The following is an 18,585-nucleotide window of genomic DNA, read 5'->3' on the forward strand; positions in this document are numbered from 1 at the left end:
CTTGAAGCACCCGGCTAGCCTTTCAAGGTATGTGCAAGCAAATACAAAAATTAAAAGACAGTCAATGCTAATGTAAACCCTGGTTGGATAAGGATTTAAAGTTGGATATGAAATTGAAATCTGATGCATTTAGCTTTAGTGTTAAAACTGATAAAATAATTGCTGTCTGTGGTTCTATATGGGCTACAATGGCAATGCTTTTTAAAAAAATAATATTGGAAAAAAGAACAATAAATTAATTCATTTTTGGAACTGTGAACTAGTTTTGAAATATGAACTATGAACCGAACCAGTTCATTTTAAAATTTGTGAAATGAACTTTGAACTAGTTCATGTATAAAGTGAACTTTCCCAACACTGCCATCACATTATAAGTCAAGACCATTGTTTTAAACAAGTCTGAGAAGAATTTATTACTCCTTATTTCAGCAAGACTCCATTAAATGGGTTTACAACAACAGTGAAAGTGCGCAGGAAGACCACCAGAGGACCAATCAGAAGCCCACCGCAGGGGAGAACGGAGATGTGTTTGAGTGTAAAGTAGAAGGTGCGGACGCGCACACACACACACACACTTAACCTTACTCAGTCAAGATATCAAGGTTATATTTTTATAGAAAGTTTTGTACTGTAGGATGAGTTTATGTAGAAAACAGTAAATCACAAAAAATTTGTGTTTTGCGTATGGATTAAATCTTGGGTAAGTGTGAATTTTTACATTATTGCCTCAGTTGGGGGGATTTTGGTTCTGTAAAAAGCAAAGTCAGGTTTTTATACTCCAGAAAGTAATTAACTTTTTTTTGAAATGACTGATATGGCAACAATCATATTTCAGACACGTTTATGATTTTCGCTCAGAATGTTTACACTGAAATATCAATGCATGTGGTGTGTGTGTTTTTAACAGAGGTCATGGATAAATTCAACACCATCGCCATAATAGACGGGAAAAAGGATCATGTTAGCCTGACAGTGGATAATGTGTATCTGGAGTACGGCGTCATGTACGAATACGACAGCACAGCTGGGATGAAGTGTCACGTACTGGAGAAAATGGTGGAACCCAAAGGCTTTTTCAGCCTCACGGCAAAGGTAAGGGTCACATGACTCGTACCTCTGACAGACACACCAAAGATTGTCTCAGCTATAGAAGATCTGTAATTTTAAAGAGAAGAGAGATCACACAAAACCACTGATAAAAGCTGACAGAGTAGTGTATTGATCGAAAATGTGGGTGACGAATAAAAGTCGTCTTTACAGTCCCTTAATGCGGAATAAAACACTTTAAATCTCAGTGCAGTGTGTGAAAACAAAAAGAGTTTCTTACAAAAATAAGCATGCAACCTTTAATACTGTCATATATCAGTGCTTCTGCATTTTCTGTCTATACATTACAGTACACTTTTTAGTTTTGTAACAAATTTGTGCACCCATTTATCCGTGTTTTTGCAAGCTAGAAGCAACAAAAAAAGAGAATACAATTATATGAAGTCTAATGTTAATGATTAACATTCGTTTGAATATGTTGCACCATCGTCTGATGTTTGATCCCTGCCACTTTGAATTATAAGCATCACGTTATTTACAAAGTAGACGAGTCATATTTCTCCCCCCACAAAAATTGTTCTGTATAATTTACAGTCTACATTAATGAACCAACAGCTGTTAGCGTCGTGCTGACAAGCATAAACGGCATCGCAGCTTGACGGTAACGTTACAGCAGTGCTCTCTAATGTAGCTGTAATATATAACATGTTTTACAAATTAAGAGACTCTTTTGTGTTTAATTCCCTTAACTGCCAGCAATTTTTGCTTTATTACAAACATCTGCCCGGGTAGGTTGCACTTCCCTTTGAGAGCACTCTCTTTAGATCAATTTTAATATATCGCGGTGCTGTAAGACACATTACGTGGAATTGTAATGGTCACAGCGTGCTCTTAAATTTTTGGTCTCACAGGATGTTATGAGAAAATACTTCAATCATCATGCGTGCATGTTCACTGATTAGTAATGTACTTTAGGTGTGCTTTTACTGACCTGCTGTACTGTAAAGTAGGTGCTGTAGTCTTTTTAGAGTTATTATCGATTTGATACACTTAGGGCATTTAAGCTGATTTTGTGTAAGGTATGTAATAAAGGAATAGTACAGCCAAAAATAAAAATTCAGTCATCATTTAAAGTGACACTCCGCTTTTTTTTGAAAATATGCTCATTTTCCATCTCCCCTAGAGTTAAACATTAGATTTTTACCGTTTAGCTGATCTCCGGGTCTGGCGGTATCGCTTTTAGCATAGCTTAGCATAATCCATTGAATCTGATTAGACCATTAGCATTGCGCTAAAAAATAAACAAAGAGTTTCGATATTTTTCCTATTTTAAACTCGACTCTTCTGTAGTTACATCGTGTACTAAGACCAACAGTAAATTAAAAGCTTTAAATAGGAAAAATATCGAAACTCTTTGGTTATTTTTTAGCACAATGCTAATGGTCTAATGAGATTCAATGGATTATGCTAAGCTATGCTAAAAGTGGTACCGCCAGACCCGGAGATCAGCTGAATGGATTCCAAAACGGTAAAAATCAAATGTTTAACTCTAGGGGAGCTGGAAAATGAGCATATTTTCAAAAAAATTGGAATGTCCCTTTAAAGGACCAATGTATAGATTTTTAGCGGCACCTAGTGGTGCGACTGTGAATTTCAACCAGTTGCTCAGTCCACAGCTAACCTCTCCCTTTCGATACGCGTGGTGAAGCAACGGTAGCCATCACAGTACAAACGCATCATCGTCTGAGACAACGTAGTGACAAAGCGCGCTCTACAACAGTTTGTCCGTTTAGGGCAACTGTGGAAAAATGATGGCGCAAAAAGGCATCTTCCATTTAAGGCAGTGCTTCTCAATTATTTTCTGTCACGCCCCCCCTAGGAAGAGGTAAACATTTCGCGCCCCCCCAACTCTCCGCCGCGACTGTAAATAGTATAATTTGTCTATAAAATTACACATCTGCAAAACATTTTATCCTTATTAACATTGAGAAAACACAAAAAGAAAACACAAAAAAAGAAATATTGATCAACTTACAACAAAGAATAACTTTATTAACATTGTTTTTTAGTCTGTAACAGAAAAGACTTAAAATGCATCAATTTTCCTGAAATAAAAAAATCAATCCTTATTTAAAGTATAATATTTTTTGACCATTTGATACTGAAAAATTAAATATAATCAATAAATAATAATAAAAAACACAAGCGGCTTATCAGCGTGATTGGGGTGTAATGTCTTTAAAAATCACTTCCTGAAAAAGTATTTTCCCTGGGGTCTCACGCGCCCCCCTGGTGTCGCTTCGAGCCCCCCTTGGGGGTCCCGCCCCACTATTTGAGAAGCACTGATTTAAGGGGACACGGTGTGTATGTAGATAAAAACAGCTCATTCTAAGGTAATAAAAACTTGCAGTTTATTATGTAAGGTTTAATACGCCACCGATAATAGTAGTTATGTATATTATATTGCATTTATGTGATCCTTCTGAAAGTTACACATTGCACCTTTAAACACAACTTCCTGATTTTCTGTGAAGCTCAAGGAAATATTCACAACAGGATTTTTATTCAATAAAGATGAATAAAAAAGCAAAAAAGCCTAATAAACAATTAGGTCAGAATTTTCCTTTTTGGATGAACTGTCCCTTTAAGAAAATTAGGTTTAAATAGCTATAAGCAAACAACAAAGTTCTGCATGTCTGTTTCGGATAATTTTGATTTATGGTATAGTTTTGCTCATATTACCAATGTTACACCAGATGTGTGTTGTGTCATTCATCTGTTAATGTGAATCAAGCACATGTGAATGTGCTTTGCCAAGTCTCGTGCTTTAAATGAAGAGGTTAGATGTTAGATGCATGTAATATGTTTTCTTGTAAAATCATGTTTTATCATGCTCTTATATTTAGGTTCAGTACTTTTACCTAAGTGGCATTGGATAAATGATCAAATGCCTTGTTGTTACAAATGTCACAGTAGTCATTTTATTGGTATTTATCAAATTTGAATGTATTTCGCTGCAAAACCCTCTAAGTGCATGCAAGCTTAGATGCAAATCTCAACTTCTAAAAAAAGTCACCAGTCATTCTTTACCTTTCTAAATAAAATCTACGTAGCGTTTAATAAATTCTGCCAACAAAAAGGTATTTCTAAATGGCCCAAATCTGGGATTAAGCAGATTTGAAGCGAAAGTATTTGATGACTCTATAATATGTGCGAAAAGCATTTGGTTAATATAATTTTCTAATTTTTAACAGAGGTAGCGTTCCATGGCTTTCGCGTCTGAGCTCTTCATATCTCTCTTTGTGTGTGCTGTCAGATTTTGGAAGCCCTGGCCAAAAATGATGAGCAGTTGGTACAGACCTGTAGCCGACTAAGCACCAGCACAGATCTCATCCCTGAGGACCTGCAGATCAGATTCAGCGTTATGTGTGGAGAGAGACTGGAGCATATCAACCGCCGAATCACCAATTACAGAAAGGTGAGCCAACATACAAAATGCCTCTTTTGGAGAGAAAAATAAGTTGTGCAAAGAAAGTCAGCACACCCTATACCTGGTGACCACCATCCATAATGCAACATTAGTTGGTGACCAGCTGTATTGTATCTTTTTGAGTTGAATTTCTTTGCTTGGCCTTTAGATGGCTGTAGCTAAGAAAACTTTGTAGCACTTTTATTTGGGTTACAGAAAAGGAAACAGTCCCGCCCTGTCGTTTTTAACACCAGCTGGCCTTGATTGATGAAATATGCAAGTCCACCAGTACCAAGGGAAACAGCCTTGTGCAAAATGTCGTTTTTAATTTCCATCAGCTGCTTTTATTTGGACCAAGAAAGGAAAATATGTCTGTGAGCGTATGACGTTCCCTTTGTATTTTCTCCTGAATCAACGTCCCACTCAAAGCATTGGATTAATTAGCTGTTGCTTCGCTGGCTATAAATAGCTTCGTACATCCCGTTCCATTGCGTAATTTCCCTGCTGCAACATTCTCAGTGGGGTCTGGCAGGGTCCGGGCCCCGGACACGAAGCTCTCTGTTTGTGAAGCCTGGCCGGGAATGTGAGACTCCAGTCCCAGAGGATACTGCGTGTCCGCTGTTTCCAGTATTGCCCGGGCCGCAGCCGTACTCAGAAAGACTGGGTCATCATGAGGTTGTTGGACAAATAGGAGGTTTAAATGCATGCACAACACCACTCCTGTTCTCAATAGGAACCTTGAGGTCTTGTCAGTCTCTAACTGATGCTTCTAATTTTCTGTTGCCTGCCAGCTAGTTAACTGTTTTCAAAATAGGATAGCTTTTCCAGCCATACCGAAAAGGGCATTTGGTGACCCAAAAGGGCTCAGTAATGCTGATTTTGTTCTGGTCTGCTGAATCTCAGCTGGTGCCTCTTTAAAAAAGTTTGCAGTTGAATTTGCTACAAGACAATCTCCGTTTGTCTTAGTGCCTGTCATGTTTTTAAATGAAACTAATGTATGTTCTGACTCACTTATCCCCCTCTGCTCTCAGTTTTCACGGGTTTTGAAGAACAGGGCCTGGCCCACGTTCAAGCAAGCAAAAACCAAGGTATCCCCTCTGCACAGCAGTGATTTCTGCCCCACCAACTGCCACATCAACGTAATGGAGGTGTCTTATCCCAAGACCACCACTTCTTTAGGAAGTGCCTTAGGAGTCCAGTTGGGCAACAGGAAAAACACTCTGGAAAAAGGAGGTCGTAATACAGAACAGGGTGAGTCGGTTTTAGTGCTTCTCATTGATACAATATCCAACACATTTAGACATTAAAGGATTAGTCAATTTTCTTACTCACCACCATGTCATCCAAAATGTTGATGTCTTTCTTTGTTCAGTCGGGAAGAAATTATGTTTTTGGAGGGAAACATTCCAGGATTATTCTAATTTTAATGGACTTTAATGGACCCCAACACTTAAAAGTTTTAATTTAGTTATAAATTGTAGCTTCAAAGGACTCAAACGAGGCATAAGGTCTTATCTAGTGAAACGATTGTCATTTTTGCAAAGAAAAAGAAATGCACTTTTAAAACAAAACTTCTCGTCTTCCTCCGGCTGTGGGACGAGCCAGCGCGACCTCACGTAATTGCGTAATGCTGTGGAAAGGTCACGTATTACATATGTGAAACGCATACTTGCGGACCATTTTAAACAATAAACTGACACAAAGACATTAATTAGTATCATTCCACATACAACAACGTCTGAACAGTCCTCTTTCTTCACACTTGTAAACACTGGGGCGTAGTTTCAATACGTTCGTGTGGCGCGTCACACGACTGGAGGAAGATGAGAAGTTGTGGTTTAAAAGTGCATATTTTTTATGTTTCTAGATAAGACCCTTATGCCTTGTTTGAGATCGTTTCGAGTCCTTTCAAACTGCAATTTTAAACTGCATTAAAACTGTTAAGTGTTGGGGTCCATTAAAGTCCATTAAAATGAGAAAAATCCTGGAATGTTTTCCTCAAAAAACATAATTTCTTCTCGACTGAACAAAGAAAGACATCAACATTTTGGATGACATGGTGGTGAGTAAATTATCTGGATTTTTTTTAAGAAAATGGACTAATCCTTTAAATCATTGTGTATTTTATACTGTATATTAATATTCATATTTAATGTATCTTACTGGAACCCTGCTTGTTGGCGCGATCAGGCAAGCTGAACCCAATGGTTTACGTTCAACATAGCATCACCAGCATGGCCGCTCCATCAGGACACAGAACACAGGCAGAAGGTCACGGCCTACGTTTTCTGCTACGGGAGGATGACCTGCTCACCATGGACACCTACCACAAACTTCTCATCAAACTTACTACTGTCGTCAAAGAAATGGAGTGCTACGCCACACAGATTCACGAGTGAGTCTGAACCACCAATAAGAAAAACATGTGCATTGCTAATTTTAGCATAGCAATCTGATTAAAGATTGCATGGAATTATCTTAGTATTTGTCCCATTTTGCTTCAGTGACACGAGTGGTCAAACTGGCATGGACACTGTGGTTTAATCTTTGAAATCTTTTCCTGATCTTTTCTGAAATCTGCAGTGGTCAGTGTCACAGATGTGCTTTTGATGTAATTAGTTTCATCTTACAGGAGCAGTTTTAGATAAAATTAGGACGTTTAAGTAGTTTGACGAACATTAACACATTTGACAAAAAACATTTCTTGAGACAAAAAATGGCACTGAATATTTCAAGAAATGTCAGTACAAGATGGTTTCAGTTAAGACAGCTTAAACATGCATTTAGTCTGGGACTAGGCTTAAGCAAGCCTTGTCTGGGAAATGGCCGCTTAAAGGAATATTCCATTTTCTTAAAAGAAAAATCCAGATAATTTACTCACCACCATGTCATCCAAAATGTTGATGTCTTTCTTTGTTCAGTCGAGAAGAAATTATGTTTTTTGAGAAAAACATTGCAGGATTTTTCTCATTTTAATGGACTTTAATAGACACCAACAATTAACACTTAACTCAACACGTAACAATTTTTTTCAACGGAGTTTTAAAGGACGATAAACAATCCCAAACGAGGCACAAGGTTCTTATCTAGCGAAACGATTGTCATTTTTGACAAGAAAAATAACAAATATACACTTTTAAACTTCTCGTCTAGAACCAGTCCAGCGCGACCTAACGTAAATACGTAATGACGTAGGGAGGTCACATGTTACATATATAAGACGGACATTTGCGGACCATTGTAAACAATAAACTGACACAAAGACATTAATTAGTATCAGTTGACATACAACAACGTAGGAACGGTCCTCTTTCAACACCCTTGTAAACACTGGGGTGGAGTTTCGCGTTCGTCTTCTGTGACCTCTTGACGTCATGACGTATTGCGTGGGGTCACGCTGCCGCATCACGACCGGATCTAGACGAGAAGTTGTGCTTTAAAAGTGTATATTTGTTATTTTTCTTGTCAAAAATGACAATCGTTTTGCTAGATAAGACCCTTATGCCTCGTTTGGGATTGTTTATAGTCCTTTGAAACTGTTACGTGTTGAATTAAGTGTTAATTGTTTTCCTCAAAAAACATAATTTTTTTCTCGACTGAACAAAGAAAGACATCAACATTTTGGATGACATGGTGGTGAGTAAATTATCTGGATTTTTCTTTTAAGAAAATGGAATATTCCTTTAAGTAAAAATATATACAAAATTTTCCAAAAGATCCTACAAATTTTTCATTTCCAAGCTTCAATGTGGTCTCAGACTTTGATACCAAACCGAATATAATGAATTGTGATTGTTTTTGGCAAGAAAACTTGACTATCATCATAAGGTAGACCTCAGGGTAAAATAAGATTTAAAAAATAAATAAATAAAGGATTAAAAAGGGGGGCCCTAAGATTGTGCCGGGGGGCCCCAGTTTTAGGACATTTTTACAATAATACAATAATTTATCATAAATTCTGTGTAATTAAACCTTAGAAAAATAAGGCTACTAACCAACAGCATTGTATATTTTAAAACGTTTTGTTTAATTAAAATCCTATGTTTTAGCATGTTTTATGTCATAAATTTGCTTTGGGGGGCCACACAGGTCACAAGTTGGGCCTACCGTACACAAGGGGGGCCGCACTCCGAAAAAGTTTGAGAACCACTGGATTAAAAAATTTATGACACAAGCCCTTTAAACAGTTGCAAGTGTTTTGCTTAGTTTTTAATGCATTTAATGCTTCTTCTCCAGTTTACATTGTTCCTATATTAGTTTTGGCTTGTTGATGAATTAAACATTTAAAGGTTAGTGGCACATGTTTATTTATAAAATGCATCCAATTCTCTCTTGGCAGCAAGACATTTATCAAAAGTAAAATCGAATCACGTCAGAATTTCCGTAAATGTTCTAAGACGTGACCATTCGTTTTAACTTTGTATCTCTCTGCGGGGCAATCTTATAATCTCTGTGCATTTCACATGACCTAACATCTGGAATTTGCATTATGGTTCTTTGTTATTGCTCCTACATCTGTGTGTGTGCGTGTGTAAAAGAGGGTGAGTTACTTCCTGTCTGAGCTGAACTGTTGATGGCTTCATTTTCAGGAAGCCCATTAACACTTTGAAGCAAATGGGACACTCTGAGGTCAGCCCGCGCCTTTCAAAATGAAAAATATAAAATTGCCACGAGTGCACAAAACTCGCTGTGAATGTTACTTTCGCCAAATTATTTTCAATGTAGCTAAATGACTACCAATCAGACGAATAGATGACATATTGTGTGTTAATCTTTGATTAAGGAATATGTGACAGCATCTGAGATTGCATCATTATATAGACATCACACAGTCATTTTCTCCATAGACATAAAGGACAATTACAGCCGGTCTTGATCTGCATTGGGGGCGGCACCTGTTTGCTGATGTTGCCATATGCTTGTCAGTGTCGATTGCTCTCTGCATGTCTGGAGTGTGCTTATTGGCAGGGTTGTCCTTGATCTGGTGGGAAATAATGACCTTTCTTGCAGCCCTGGGCGAGAGAGAGTGTCGTAATGGCTGCCTGGAGGCGGTTGTCAGACAGCCATCCCTATCATGCGACAATAATGTGGGAAAATAGTAGCAGAGTACTGCAGCTCAACACAGGCACCTTTAGAAGCCTCTGGCTTAGGAAGACCATTGACCTGTACTGTTGGGATAGACTGGAGAAAACACACAAAAAATGAGGGAATATTTTATCTGTGTATTTGTACCTATTGCATTTACTTATCTGCTCTTTCTTACTTTTAGGGGCGCTTTCCCAGACAGGGCTTATCTTAGTCCTACTAAGATTGCATGTTTTGTGGTGCCTTAATTGAAAAAAATCTTGCACTGACAAATTTTAACATATATCAGTGGCATTGTTGTGTCTTAAGATGCACACCAGTATTGTTTTTTATAAGATATGTTTGTAAAAACTACTTACATGTCCTAATATAACTAAGGCCTAGTCCTGTATTAATCTAAACCCTGTCCGAGAAACTGCCCCTTTGACTTTAAGTGTAAAAGTTGGAATGCTAAACTTGGTTTAACTCAAAGTAAAAGTCCAAAGTAAATTTTATTGCTGCAATTTGGTTTCTATGACAATGGAAATAAGCTATTTTTTCATTGGAAAACTGTCACATTTGTGACAAATGCAAAGCACAGTTGAGCCTCTGTCTCAGTACCTGTCACGAAATTGTCAAATGAAAAAAAAATCACTTTTGGCATCCTATATAAACTTGCTAAACCTGTCAGATGCTTAAATTTCCACTGACACAGAGGTTCCCACACATATTTTCTTTAGTGGACAGTTTCGGCCTGTCTTTGACTTGAATTGTGAGGATAAGGTTATTGAAGAATTGACATTGATAAAAAATACATTTGTGTGTACTACAGTAGATTTAAAAAATCGTAATGAATACACAAAAAATGGTATAATCAGTGTGAATATAGGATCACAGTAGCATCTCATGACAAGAGTCCAGTCATTGTTTTATTGCTTAATAATGATATTTTTAGTGCCTAGAGAGTCTGGCTTGTAACCCGAGAGTTGCCAGTTCAAGCTTCATGGCTGACAGGTTGTACCTGAGGTGCCCTTGAGCAACCCAAATTGCTCCCTGGGCATTGTAGGGATGTGTGTGTGTTCATGACTTACAGTGCGTGTGTTCACTACTCACTGGGATGGCTTAAAAGCAGAGGTCCCATTTTAAGTATGCGTTTCATATTTGACAAACATGCATCTTTTACTTTCACTTATAATCGTCCCATTGTAACTTCAAATGCAACTTACTGGAAAGTATCACAATGCTCTCTTGTTTTGCAACAAGTTATCGTCCCTTGCTTTGATATATGCATACAATATGCTTATATCGTCTACTCATATGTCTCTGTCTGTTTTCCTCTGGCTTTGACTATTTGCATATCACACTGCCAGTTTCGTGCAGATGTTTCTTTTGTATTCGAGAAGTAATTTGACCGTAAGTCAGATTCTCATTTTTGTTAAAAGTGCAGAGTCAGCTGTATGATATTAGCCGAATGTAAAGCACGGCTGAACCTCACATGTCACATGAAAGGACTCTAGGCATTGAGATCGATGGACCCAAACCAAGATACTCCCTGCAGAGGCTCCTCATTGTTCCCATCCTCCACCTTTTCTCTCTTTGATTTTTTGTGCCCCTCGAGGCCTCAAACTGTGCACACTTCCTTATTAAGCTTCAACCAATAGGATTTTGTTTTCCATGGCGACGGCATGGGACTCGATGGTGGCGACCCGTTTACATTGGCAGGGAGGGATGGAGAACAGCAGAGATGGAGAACTGGGGCATCAGGGGGCCTCTGGGCACTCGAAAGGGAGGCGTCTTGAAAAACTTTCTTGTGTTTTTCACCTGGAGAATTGAAGTTAAGATGTGGTTGAGGTTTTGTTTATTGTTGGGATGAGAATTTGAGTTTAAGGTTTGAGTCTCTCTATAAACGTAGGTTTATAGTGTCTTTTTCTCATTAAAAAAATCCCAGAGAGGGCTGTCTGAAACTTAAACAAGGCTTGACATGTTAGTGCATTCATGTGTGGAAAGACTTGGCTTTAAAACCAGACCACCAAATTATTGAAAATGTGTCCTAAATGTCCCCATGTGTGAAAATAAGTTGCATGTAAAATAGTTCTCTATACAGAAATCTGATATATGCTTAATATTGTTCAAATCTCCCTCAAAACAACTTTTAGCCACTACTGTATATATAATGCAATATAGGGCTGCACGGTCTGAAGGTGTATATGGTTACTACAGCTGAAAAAAAAGTTTTTTATCATACCACCCATCCCTAGTGCAGTATAGTGAAATTAATTCAATTCAATTTTATTTATATACCACTTTTCACAATTGGTAGTTGTTTCAAATCAGCTTTACATTAATAAAAGCAGTGAGAAACACAGAAAAATCAACAGATAGCATAACATAATACAGATAGCATAAGCAGCAGAATTTGCTCTGGCTATGAAATAACATTATAAGCGAGCGTATTACTAATGTAACGTATAGAAGAGGGTGCTAAGTTAAGCCAAAGAAGGCTGACTTCCTGGGTTGAAAAACCCCCTAGGAGAAAACCCCCCGGACTTTTTAGCCGGGAGATAAAAAGTCCTAGTAGGAAAAAACCCTTGGGATAATACTAACGTACAGTGGCAAACGGTTCTGTATGACATACTATTCTCAAGAACATGGGAAAACGGCAAAATCGCAACCCGACCATACGTGCCAAAGTAAGACTCAACCATCTACTAATTCAAAGTTTCAACATATTTCTTAAGAATATTAATAAAATGTACCATGCTTTGAAGTGTTGATGATAATTAGTGTTGTCAAAAGATTATACGCGATTAATCACAAACAAAATAAAAGTGTTTGCATAATATATGTGTGTGTACTGTGTGTAATTATTATTTATATAAATGCACATACATTCATGTATAAATTTAAGAAACATTTTATATATATACTTTTTTAAATGTATATATAATACTATATAATACTAAATATATAAATGAAGAGTTTGGTTCCAAAACGTAATAAATCCATTTTGACAAATTTCGGTAAAAAACGTGTTTTCTATACCAAGAAAGTGACAAGATGAAAACAACTATTTTCTGTTAGAAACTTTCACATAGCATCTTTAGGTTATAAAAACATAAAAAATTAAATCCATAACTTGATTTTTAAAGATTTTTTTTTTCCACAAAATGCAAGAAATCCATGACAAGTTTTTTATTCAAAATGCTATAAATCTATTGAATCAATCGCCTATATAAATGTGCATTCATCTTTTCCATGTTATATTCATTTAGTTGACTAGTTGTAAACACTAATTAAAAATATAAACATTAATGTCATTAATACTTTGTGATCTTAAGAACACTGTCATTGCTGCGGTTATACTTGACGTCGTCGCTTAACGTTTTTCACAGCGATCAGCTGTAAAATGTTTTGGTCCTGCTCGATTTTCGTTGACTTTGAGTAAAATTATGGAAAGATTTTCATAAGATCCCCTGAGGTCAATGTGTTATCATGACAGAAACTTGATGCTGTCGGCCCGGGCAAACAAGCACCCGTCTTGTTGATGGCTTACGTTTCTTTCCCGTCACAGAAAACCATCACAGGTTTATCAATACTATTAAAGTATTATTTTGTTTTTGTTTGTTTGGTGATCACGAAGTACAAAGTAGATGAGGAAAACTAGGATTCCGTGTACTCAACGCGCCGCCGGAATGGTGTGATGTAATCTGTGGAGTGGATTTATGCCATTCTGTAGAAAAGGGGGAGTGGCGTTTATTGCATTTTAGGAAAAAAGGGAGAAAAGATGACAGAATAACACGGCGGATATTGGATTTTGCGAAAAATTAAGAATTTACTTTTTAATACTGACCTGATATAATACTGATTCTGTCAGTAACTAATTTTTTTTCAACTCATTGCGTTTTGGAACCAAACTCTTCAAATATATAATTAAATATATATACACATTTAAGTATTTCTTAAATCCATGTATAAATTCAAGAAATTTTTTATTTATATATACATTTTTTTAAATGTATATATAATACAAAATATATAAAAAAATAATAAATAATATATATATATACAAATTTAAATGTTTCTTAAATCCATAAATGAATTTACACAAAGCTTTAATTTGTATGCAATTAATTGCGATTAATCGTTTGACAGCCCTGGTCTTAATATGTATACGCTATAATTTTTTCACATTTTCATATGGCTATATATCAGATTTCTGTGTTCGGTCCTCTTTAAACATTTTCTGTGGAGTTATAGCTGTTGACACAGCTGTATGCATGTTTTGAAGTTATTCATATTCATAGGACCTCTAACTTCCTCAAGTTTGTTGTGCGGAAGCCAGACACAAACACGTTTTGATTTTGTTTGGCTCTGGTCGTCCTTGCACGCTGCACATCTTGATGATATTACAGCTCTGTGGTCAGTCTTCTCGAAATGGTGTTTCATGCTGAGTAAATGTTAGTATGTTAGGCTGAGAGGGGATTGAGAGGTGGCAGGGTGTTTGTCCTGCTGGGGTAACAGGGTCATAATGTCAGATATCTATTCCACTGTTTATGCAAGTCATAAACAGGCATTTCTAAGGGTAGCTGTTTTTATTTTGCATTACGATTAATCTGTAATAAGTGTCATGTAGCCTGACCTTTGACTATAACTGCGTTTCACCAAGCTTATTTTGGTTAAGAAGCGACCACAGACATGCAGGGTACGTATTTTATGTGATCTCTTAAAACAAAATTCTGGAATATCAGATATTAACTTTTTCAGAAGATCAGCCAATCAGATTGACTCCTGCTGTTTTATTAGGCTTGAGTCATTTATCTGTCCTACAGTATATGCATCCGGGGGTCAAAGGGTGGCCTTTTAAACCAAAGAAGAATTTGTTAGTTACTTCTTTTTGTTTTTTTATCTCTCTATCTCTCTCTTGTCTCTGTCACTCTTACAGTTTACTCTCATCCATCACACATCCCATCGGCTCTGAAGGGAAACCCACAGAGAGCTACATCTCAGCTGAGAATGAGAGCGAGAAAAGCGAACGCAATGGCAAGAAAGTGTGTTTTAATGTGACCGGAGACGAGCAGGAGGACTCGGGTCACGACACCATCAGCAATAGGGACTCATACAGGTGTCTTCTTAAAATAACACAAATTTAACTTCTCCGTATAATGTTGCTATCCTCAAAAATTCATAACGCTACAATAAAAAGTTTCTTGGCTGGTGTAAATAGGTGCTTAAATTACTTTGTTTTGAATCAGCATCTTGTTTGTGGCCAATATTCAGTATGAACAGGCCTTATTGTTTCAATTAAAGCAGAGCAGAACTCATTGAAACTTTACAAAAGAACTTAGGAATGTCGTCTGATGTGGGTTTGCGGCTTCAGCACCATTGATGTCCGGTTAAGTGTTGACAATTGGATTATTTGTAAGTAACATGTGAATGTCTGGCTGTTTATTTTCAGTGATTGTAATAGCAACAGGAACTCCATCGCTTCCTTCACCAGCATCTGCAGCAGTCATTGCAGCTCTTACGTACACAGTGACGAAATGGACTCTGGTAATTCCAGCCGACATCATCCCACATGTATTCGCGACCCTCTCCCGATAAACACAGAGTAACGTGACCATAATCACATTTGGCAAGAATTTAGACTAATTTGCATCTCTTGCATCAGTCGCACATTTTCCACTTTAGTTACACATTCAGACAATACCCGTCAAAACACAGCCCGTGCCAAATTTCTGACCAGTTGATGCTAACTGCTGAACAACGGGAGAAAAGGTAGACAGTTCAGGAACGTTCTGTGAGGAAAACTTGTCTCTCATTGCAACAAAGCATCACTACCATAGATATATATAATAAATAAAGGCTAGATGTATTACGGCGGAGTCTCTAGCGTCATCACCTGGCGGCCAGCTTGCTTCGGACGGCTCGCTCACTCGTGGCATTGTGTTTGATGGTGCAGGTACTTTTGAATTACCATAGCTTGCTAAATTTTCTGCCGATTTTCAAACGCTTTGGTTTCTTACAAACATTATTAACCTGGCTATAATTCTGAATGCTTTAACATAATTCATGCAAATTATTAATTAAGTATGCTCATAGGTACATCTCTGACGTTTATAACAAACCAAAAATAGGTAGAAAATTGAGCAAGTTATGGTCATTTAAAAGTACATGCTACATTAAACGCAATGCTATGAGTGAGCGAGCTGTCTGAGGTAAGATGGCCGCCAAATGTGGACGTTCCACTCAATTGGCCAGCAGCACGAGCGAGAAATCTAGCCTTTATTATACATATCTATGATGACTACACTGTCAAAAAAACAATTGTCAAAAAATGTTCCCTAGCTGTCACTGGGGTGGTACTCTTACCACCAAAATACACCGTTATATTACTATATTCATATTAGTACCTCACAGGTACATACTGGTACCAAATGTATACATATCTGTCCCCAAATGGTACATATTAAAACCATTTAGTCCTCACTGACAGCTAGGGACCCTTTTTTTAACCTTTTTTCTGACCATGTACACTAATGAAACATATACTGTAAGTCTGTAATGTTATTATTTATTCATAAACACACAGGAGATGAACTGCCAGCCAGCGTGTGGATAACTCACGACAAACAGAAGAAGCTACATGGCTTCCTGGAGCATCTGTTCAGTCAGGTGTGTGTATGTGCGTGTTTGCTGTCAGAGCCAATAAACTTTTAGATTAACATGGATTCAATGTTTGCCATTTGTTTCTGTAAACATGTTAAAAACCTTATTAATTTATGTGTTTTATCTCAATATTTTAGCTTTTGCAGTTTCTTTAAATAGTTCTGAGGTGTGACAAAAACTATTTAAATGATTAGTTCTCATCCCCTAATGAAAATTATTGCATTATTTACTTCCACTCATGTTGTTTCACATCTGTAAGACCTCTGTTCATCTTCGAAACATAATTTAAAGGTGCAGTGTGTACATTTTAGAAGGATTTTTTGACAGCAATGCAATATAATAAAGATAACTATTATCAGTGGTGTATAAAGACCTTATATAATGAACTGTATTGTTTTTATTACCTTTGAATGAGCCGTTTTTATCTACATGCACCGCGGGTCCCCCTACATTTAAGCCGCCATTTTGCACCACCATGTTTCTACAGTAGCCTTAAACGGACAAACTGCTCTACAGAGCGTGTTTGTCACTACCTTGTCTCAGATGATGACATGTCTGTCCTGTGACAGATATCGTAGCTTCTCTATGTGCTTCGAAAGGGAGGGGTGCAATTTGCAACCTCACCACTAGATTCCCGCTAAAAACTACACTCTGCACCTTTAAAGAAATTTTTGATGCAATATGTATAAAAAGTCTTAGACCACCATGCCAGAATTAGATTTGTTGTTTTTGCAATGTTATAGTGATCATATATAATTGTTTCTCAGTCTCTTTAATAGAATACATCCAGAAAATACATGAAATGTGTATATAGTATTAAAAACTGTATAAAAATGTAAACTGATGTGTCAAGTTTTTAAGGTAAACTCCCCTTCCACTTGAGCAATAGCAGGAAACTGCTGGATCTCTTAAACCTAAATAAAATTAAATCCTAATTTCTCATTTTAAAGAAATTAGTCTTTTTACTTCATTCTGCTCAAAAACGCTCAAGATGTGTTTAGTGCTAAGAGAGGTCACACTAACGATGCCTAAAAAGACATTTAGTCCTGAAAATTTAATTTTACTTAATTTTTTGTACATATTCCCCGTGTATCTTAATAAAATAGATTAAAAAATATATATGGATGGACATTAAAACTTTTAAACAACAAGTCTGGTGGTGGTGGCCTAACTGTGGGTTCACACCAGCCGCGTTTGAAGCGTCAAATTTGCATCTACCGCGTCTAATTTGCCGCTTTTTTCAGTTTTTTAGTTTGCCAAACATTTTGAGTTTACTCGCTTCATTCGCGCGCGAAATACTAGTCATTGAGACATTCACGTGGAAATAAGCGTCATGGGAGGGGCTTTGGCGACTCCGCTCGCTTCCTGTAATCACATCACTACTAGAGCAAGCTCCTGACATTTTCCCGCCAAAGTTAAAATTTTTCAACTCGCAACGCTCAATTCGTGCTGCGCTAAACCCCTCATCCGCGCCGCGAGACCTCCAGACGCGTATCAACACGTCTTCACATTGACTTAACATTGAAATCACTCGCTTGACGCCTCTACCGCGGCTGGTCTGAACGCAGCATAAGACTTTTGCACAGTACTGTATATCTATGGCTGACGCCCATGTTGGTGTTTAAAGTATACATGTGCTGCTTTCGTGAATACGCACTGGAGACAAAGCGTATTCTTGTAGCTTGATGAAATAAAAATTGAACACATGGACTATTTTAATGATGTTTTTACTGCCTTTCTGGACCTTGAAAGTTGCTATTTGCTTTGCTCATAAAGGGGCCCATAAAGTTCTGAGATTTCATCAAAAATATCTTAATTTGTGTTCCGAAGATGAACAAAGGTCTTACGGGCATGGGAGTGAGTAATGACAAAATTTTCATTCTGTGGTAAACTATCCCTTTAAGCTTAGTTGATTTTATTAGTTTCGTTTTTATAAAAACTTTATTTCGTCTGCTTTTCTGTGACTCTTCACCTTTGATACCTTAGAAAACCACACTCAATTCCTGACATAAGGCACCAGGGCGATAGTCTGTTTAACAAGGACGTCTCAATCACCAGTAAACTGGAGAATGTGCAGCACTCTTTGTCCTCTTCTGGCTGCTGTTTGTTTTATAGCATGCAGGTTTCCGGGGGCGCAAATGTTTTCCAGCTTACATGGTGGGAGTTCAAGTTTTGTTTTTGCTTTCTTGATCACTTTTGGTCTGTGATCACCATGGGGAACTTTTTGAACCTCAGCTGTCTTGTACACAGTTATACTCTTTGAGTTCATCCAGATTTACTTTAGAGTCATTTTGCTTGTTCAGCTATTTAAAGCCGTCGACTGTCGCACACGTTCGCAG

The 18,585-nt window shown here is 37.4% G+C and overlaps 1 protein-coding gene across 2 annotated transcripts in view; it reads left to right on the forward strand.

Annotated features, from left to right (window-relative positions):
* Positions 1-18,585, forward strand: part of prex2 (phosphatidylinositol-3,4,5-trisphosphate-dependent Rac exchange factor 2) — a 155,582-nt gene that overhangs the window by 80,695 nt on the left and 56,302 nt on the right. For both annotated transcript variants that reach the window (XM_055181630.2, XM_055181629.2), the window contains exons 21-28: positions 430-547; positions 908-1,092; positions 4,364-4,525; positions 5,548-5,767; positions 6,707-6,911; positions 14,523-14,702; positions 15,036-15,130; positions 16,170-16,252. In XM_055181630.2, coding sequence (XP_055037605.2) covers positions 430-547; positions 908-1,092; positions 4,364-4,525; positions 5,548-5,767; positions 6,707-6,911; positions 14,523-14,702; positions 15,036-15,130; positions 16,170-16,252 — 1,248 coding nt within the window. The remainder of the gene's footprint in view (positions 1-429; positions 548-907; positions 1,093-4,363; positions 4,526-5,547; positions 5,768-6,706; positions 6,912-14,522; positions 14,703-15,035; positions 15,131-16,169; positions 16,253-18,585) is intronic.

This window comes from Misgurnus anguillicaudatus, chromosome 25 (genome assembly GCF_027580225.2).
Source record: "Misgurnus anguillicaudatus chromosome 25, ASM2758022v2, whole genome shotgun sequence".
NCBI lineage: Eukaryota > Metazoa > Chordata > Actinopteri > Cypriniformes > Cobitidae > Misgurnus > Misgurnus anguillicaudatus.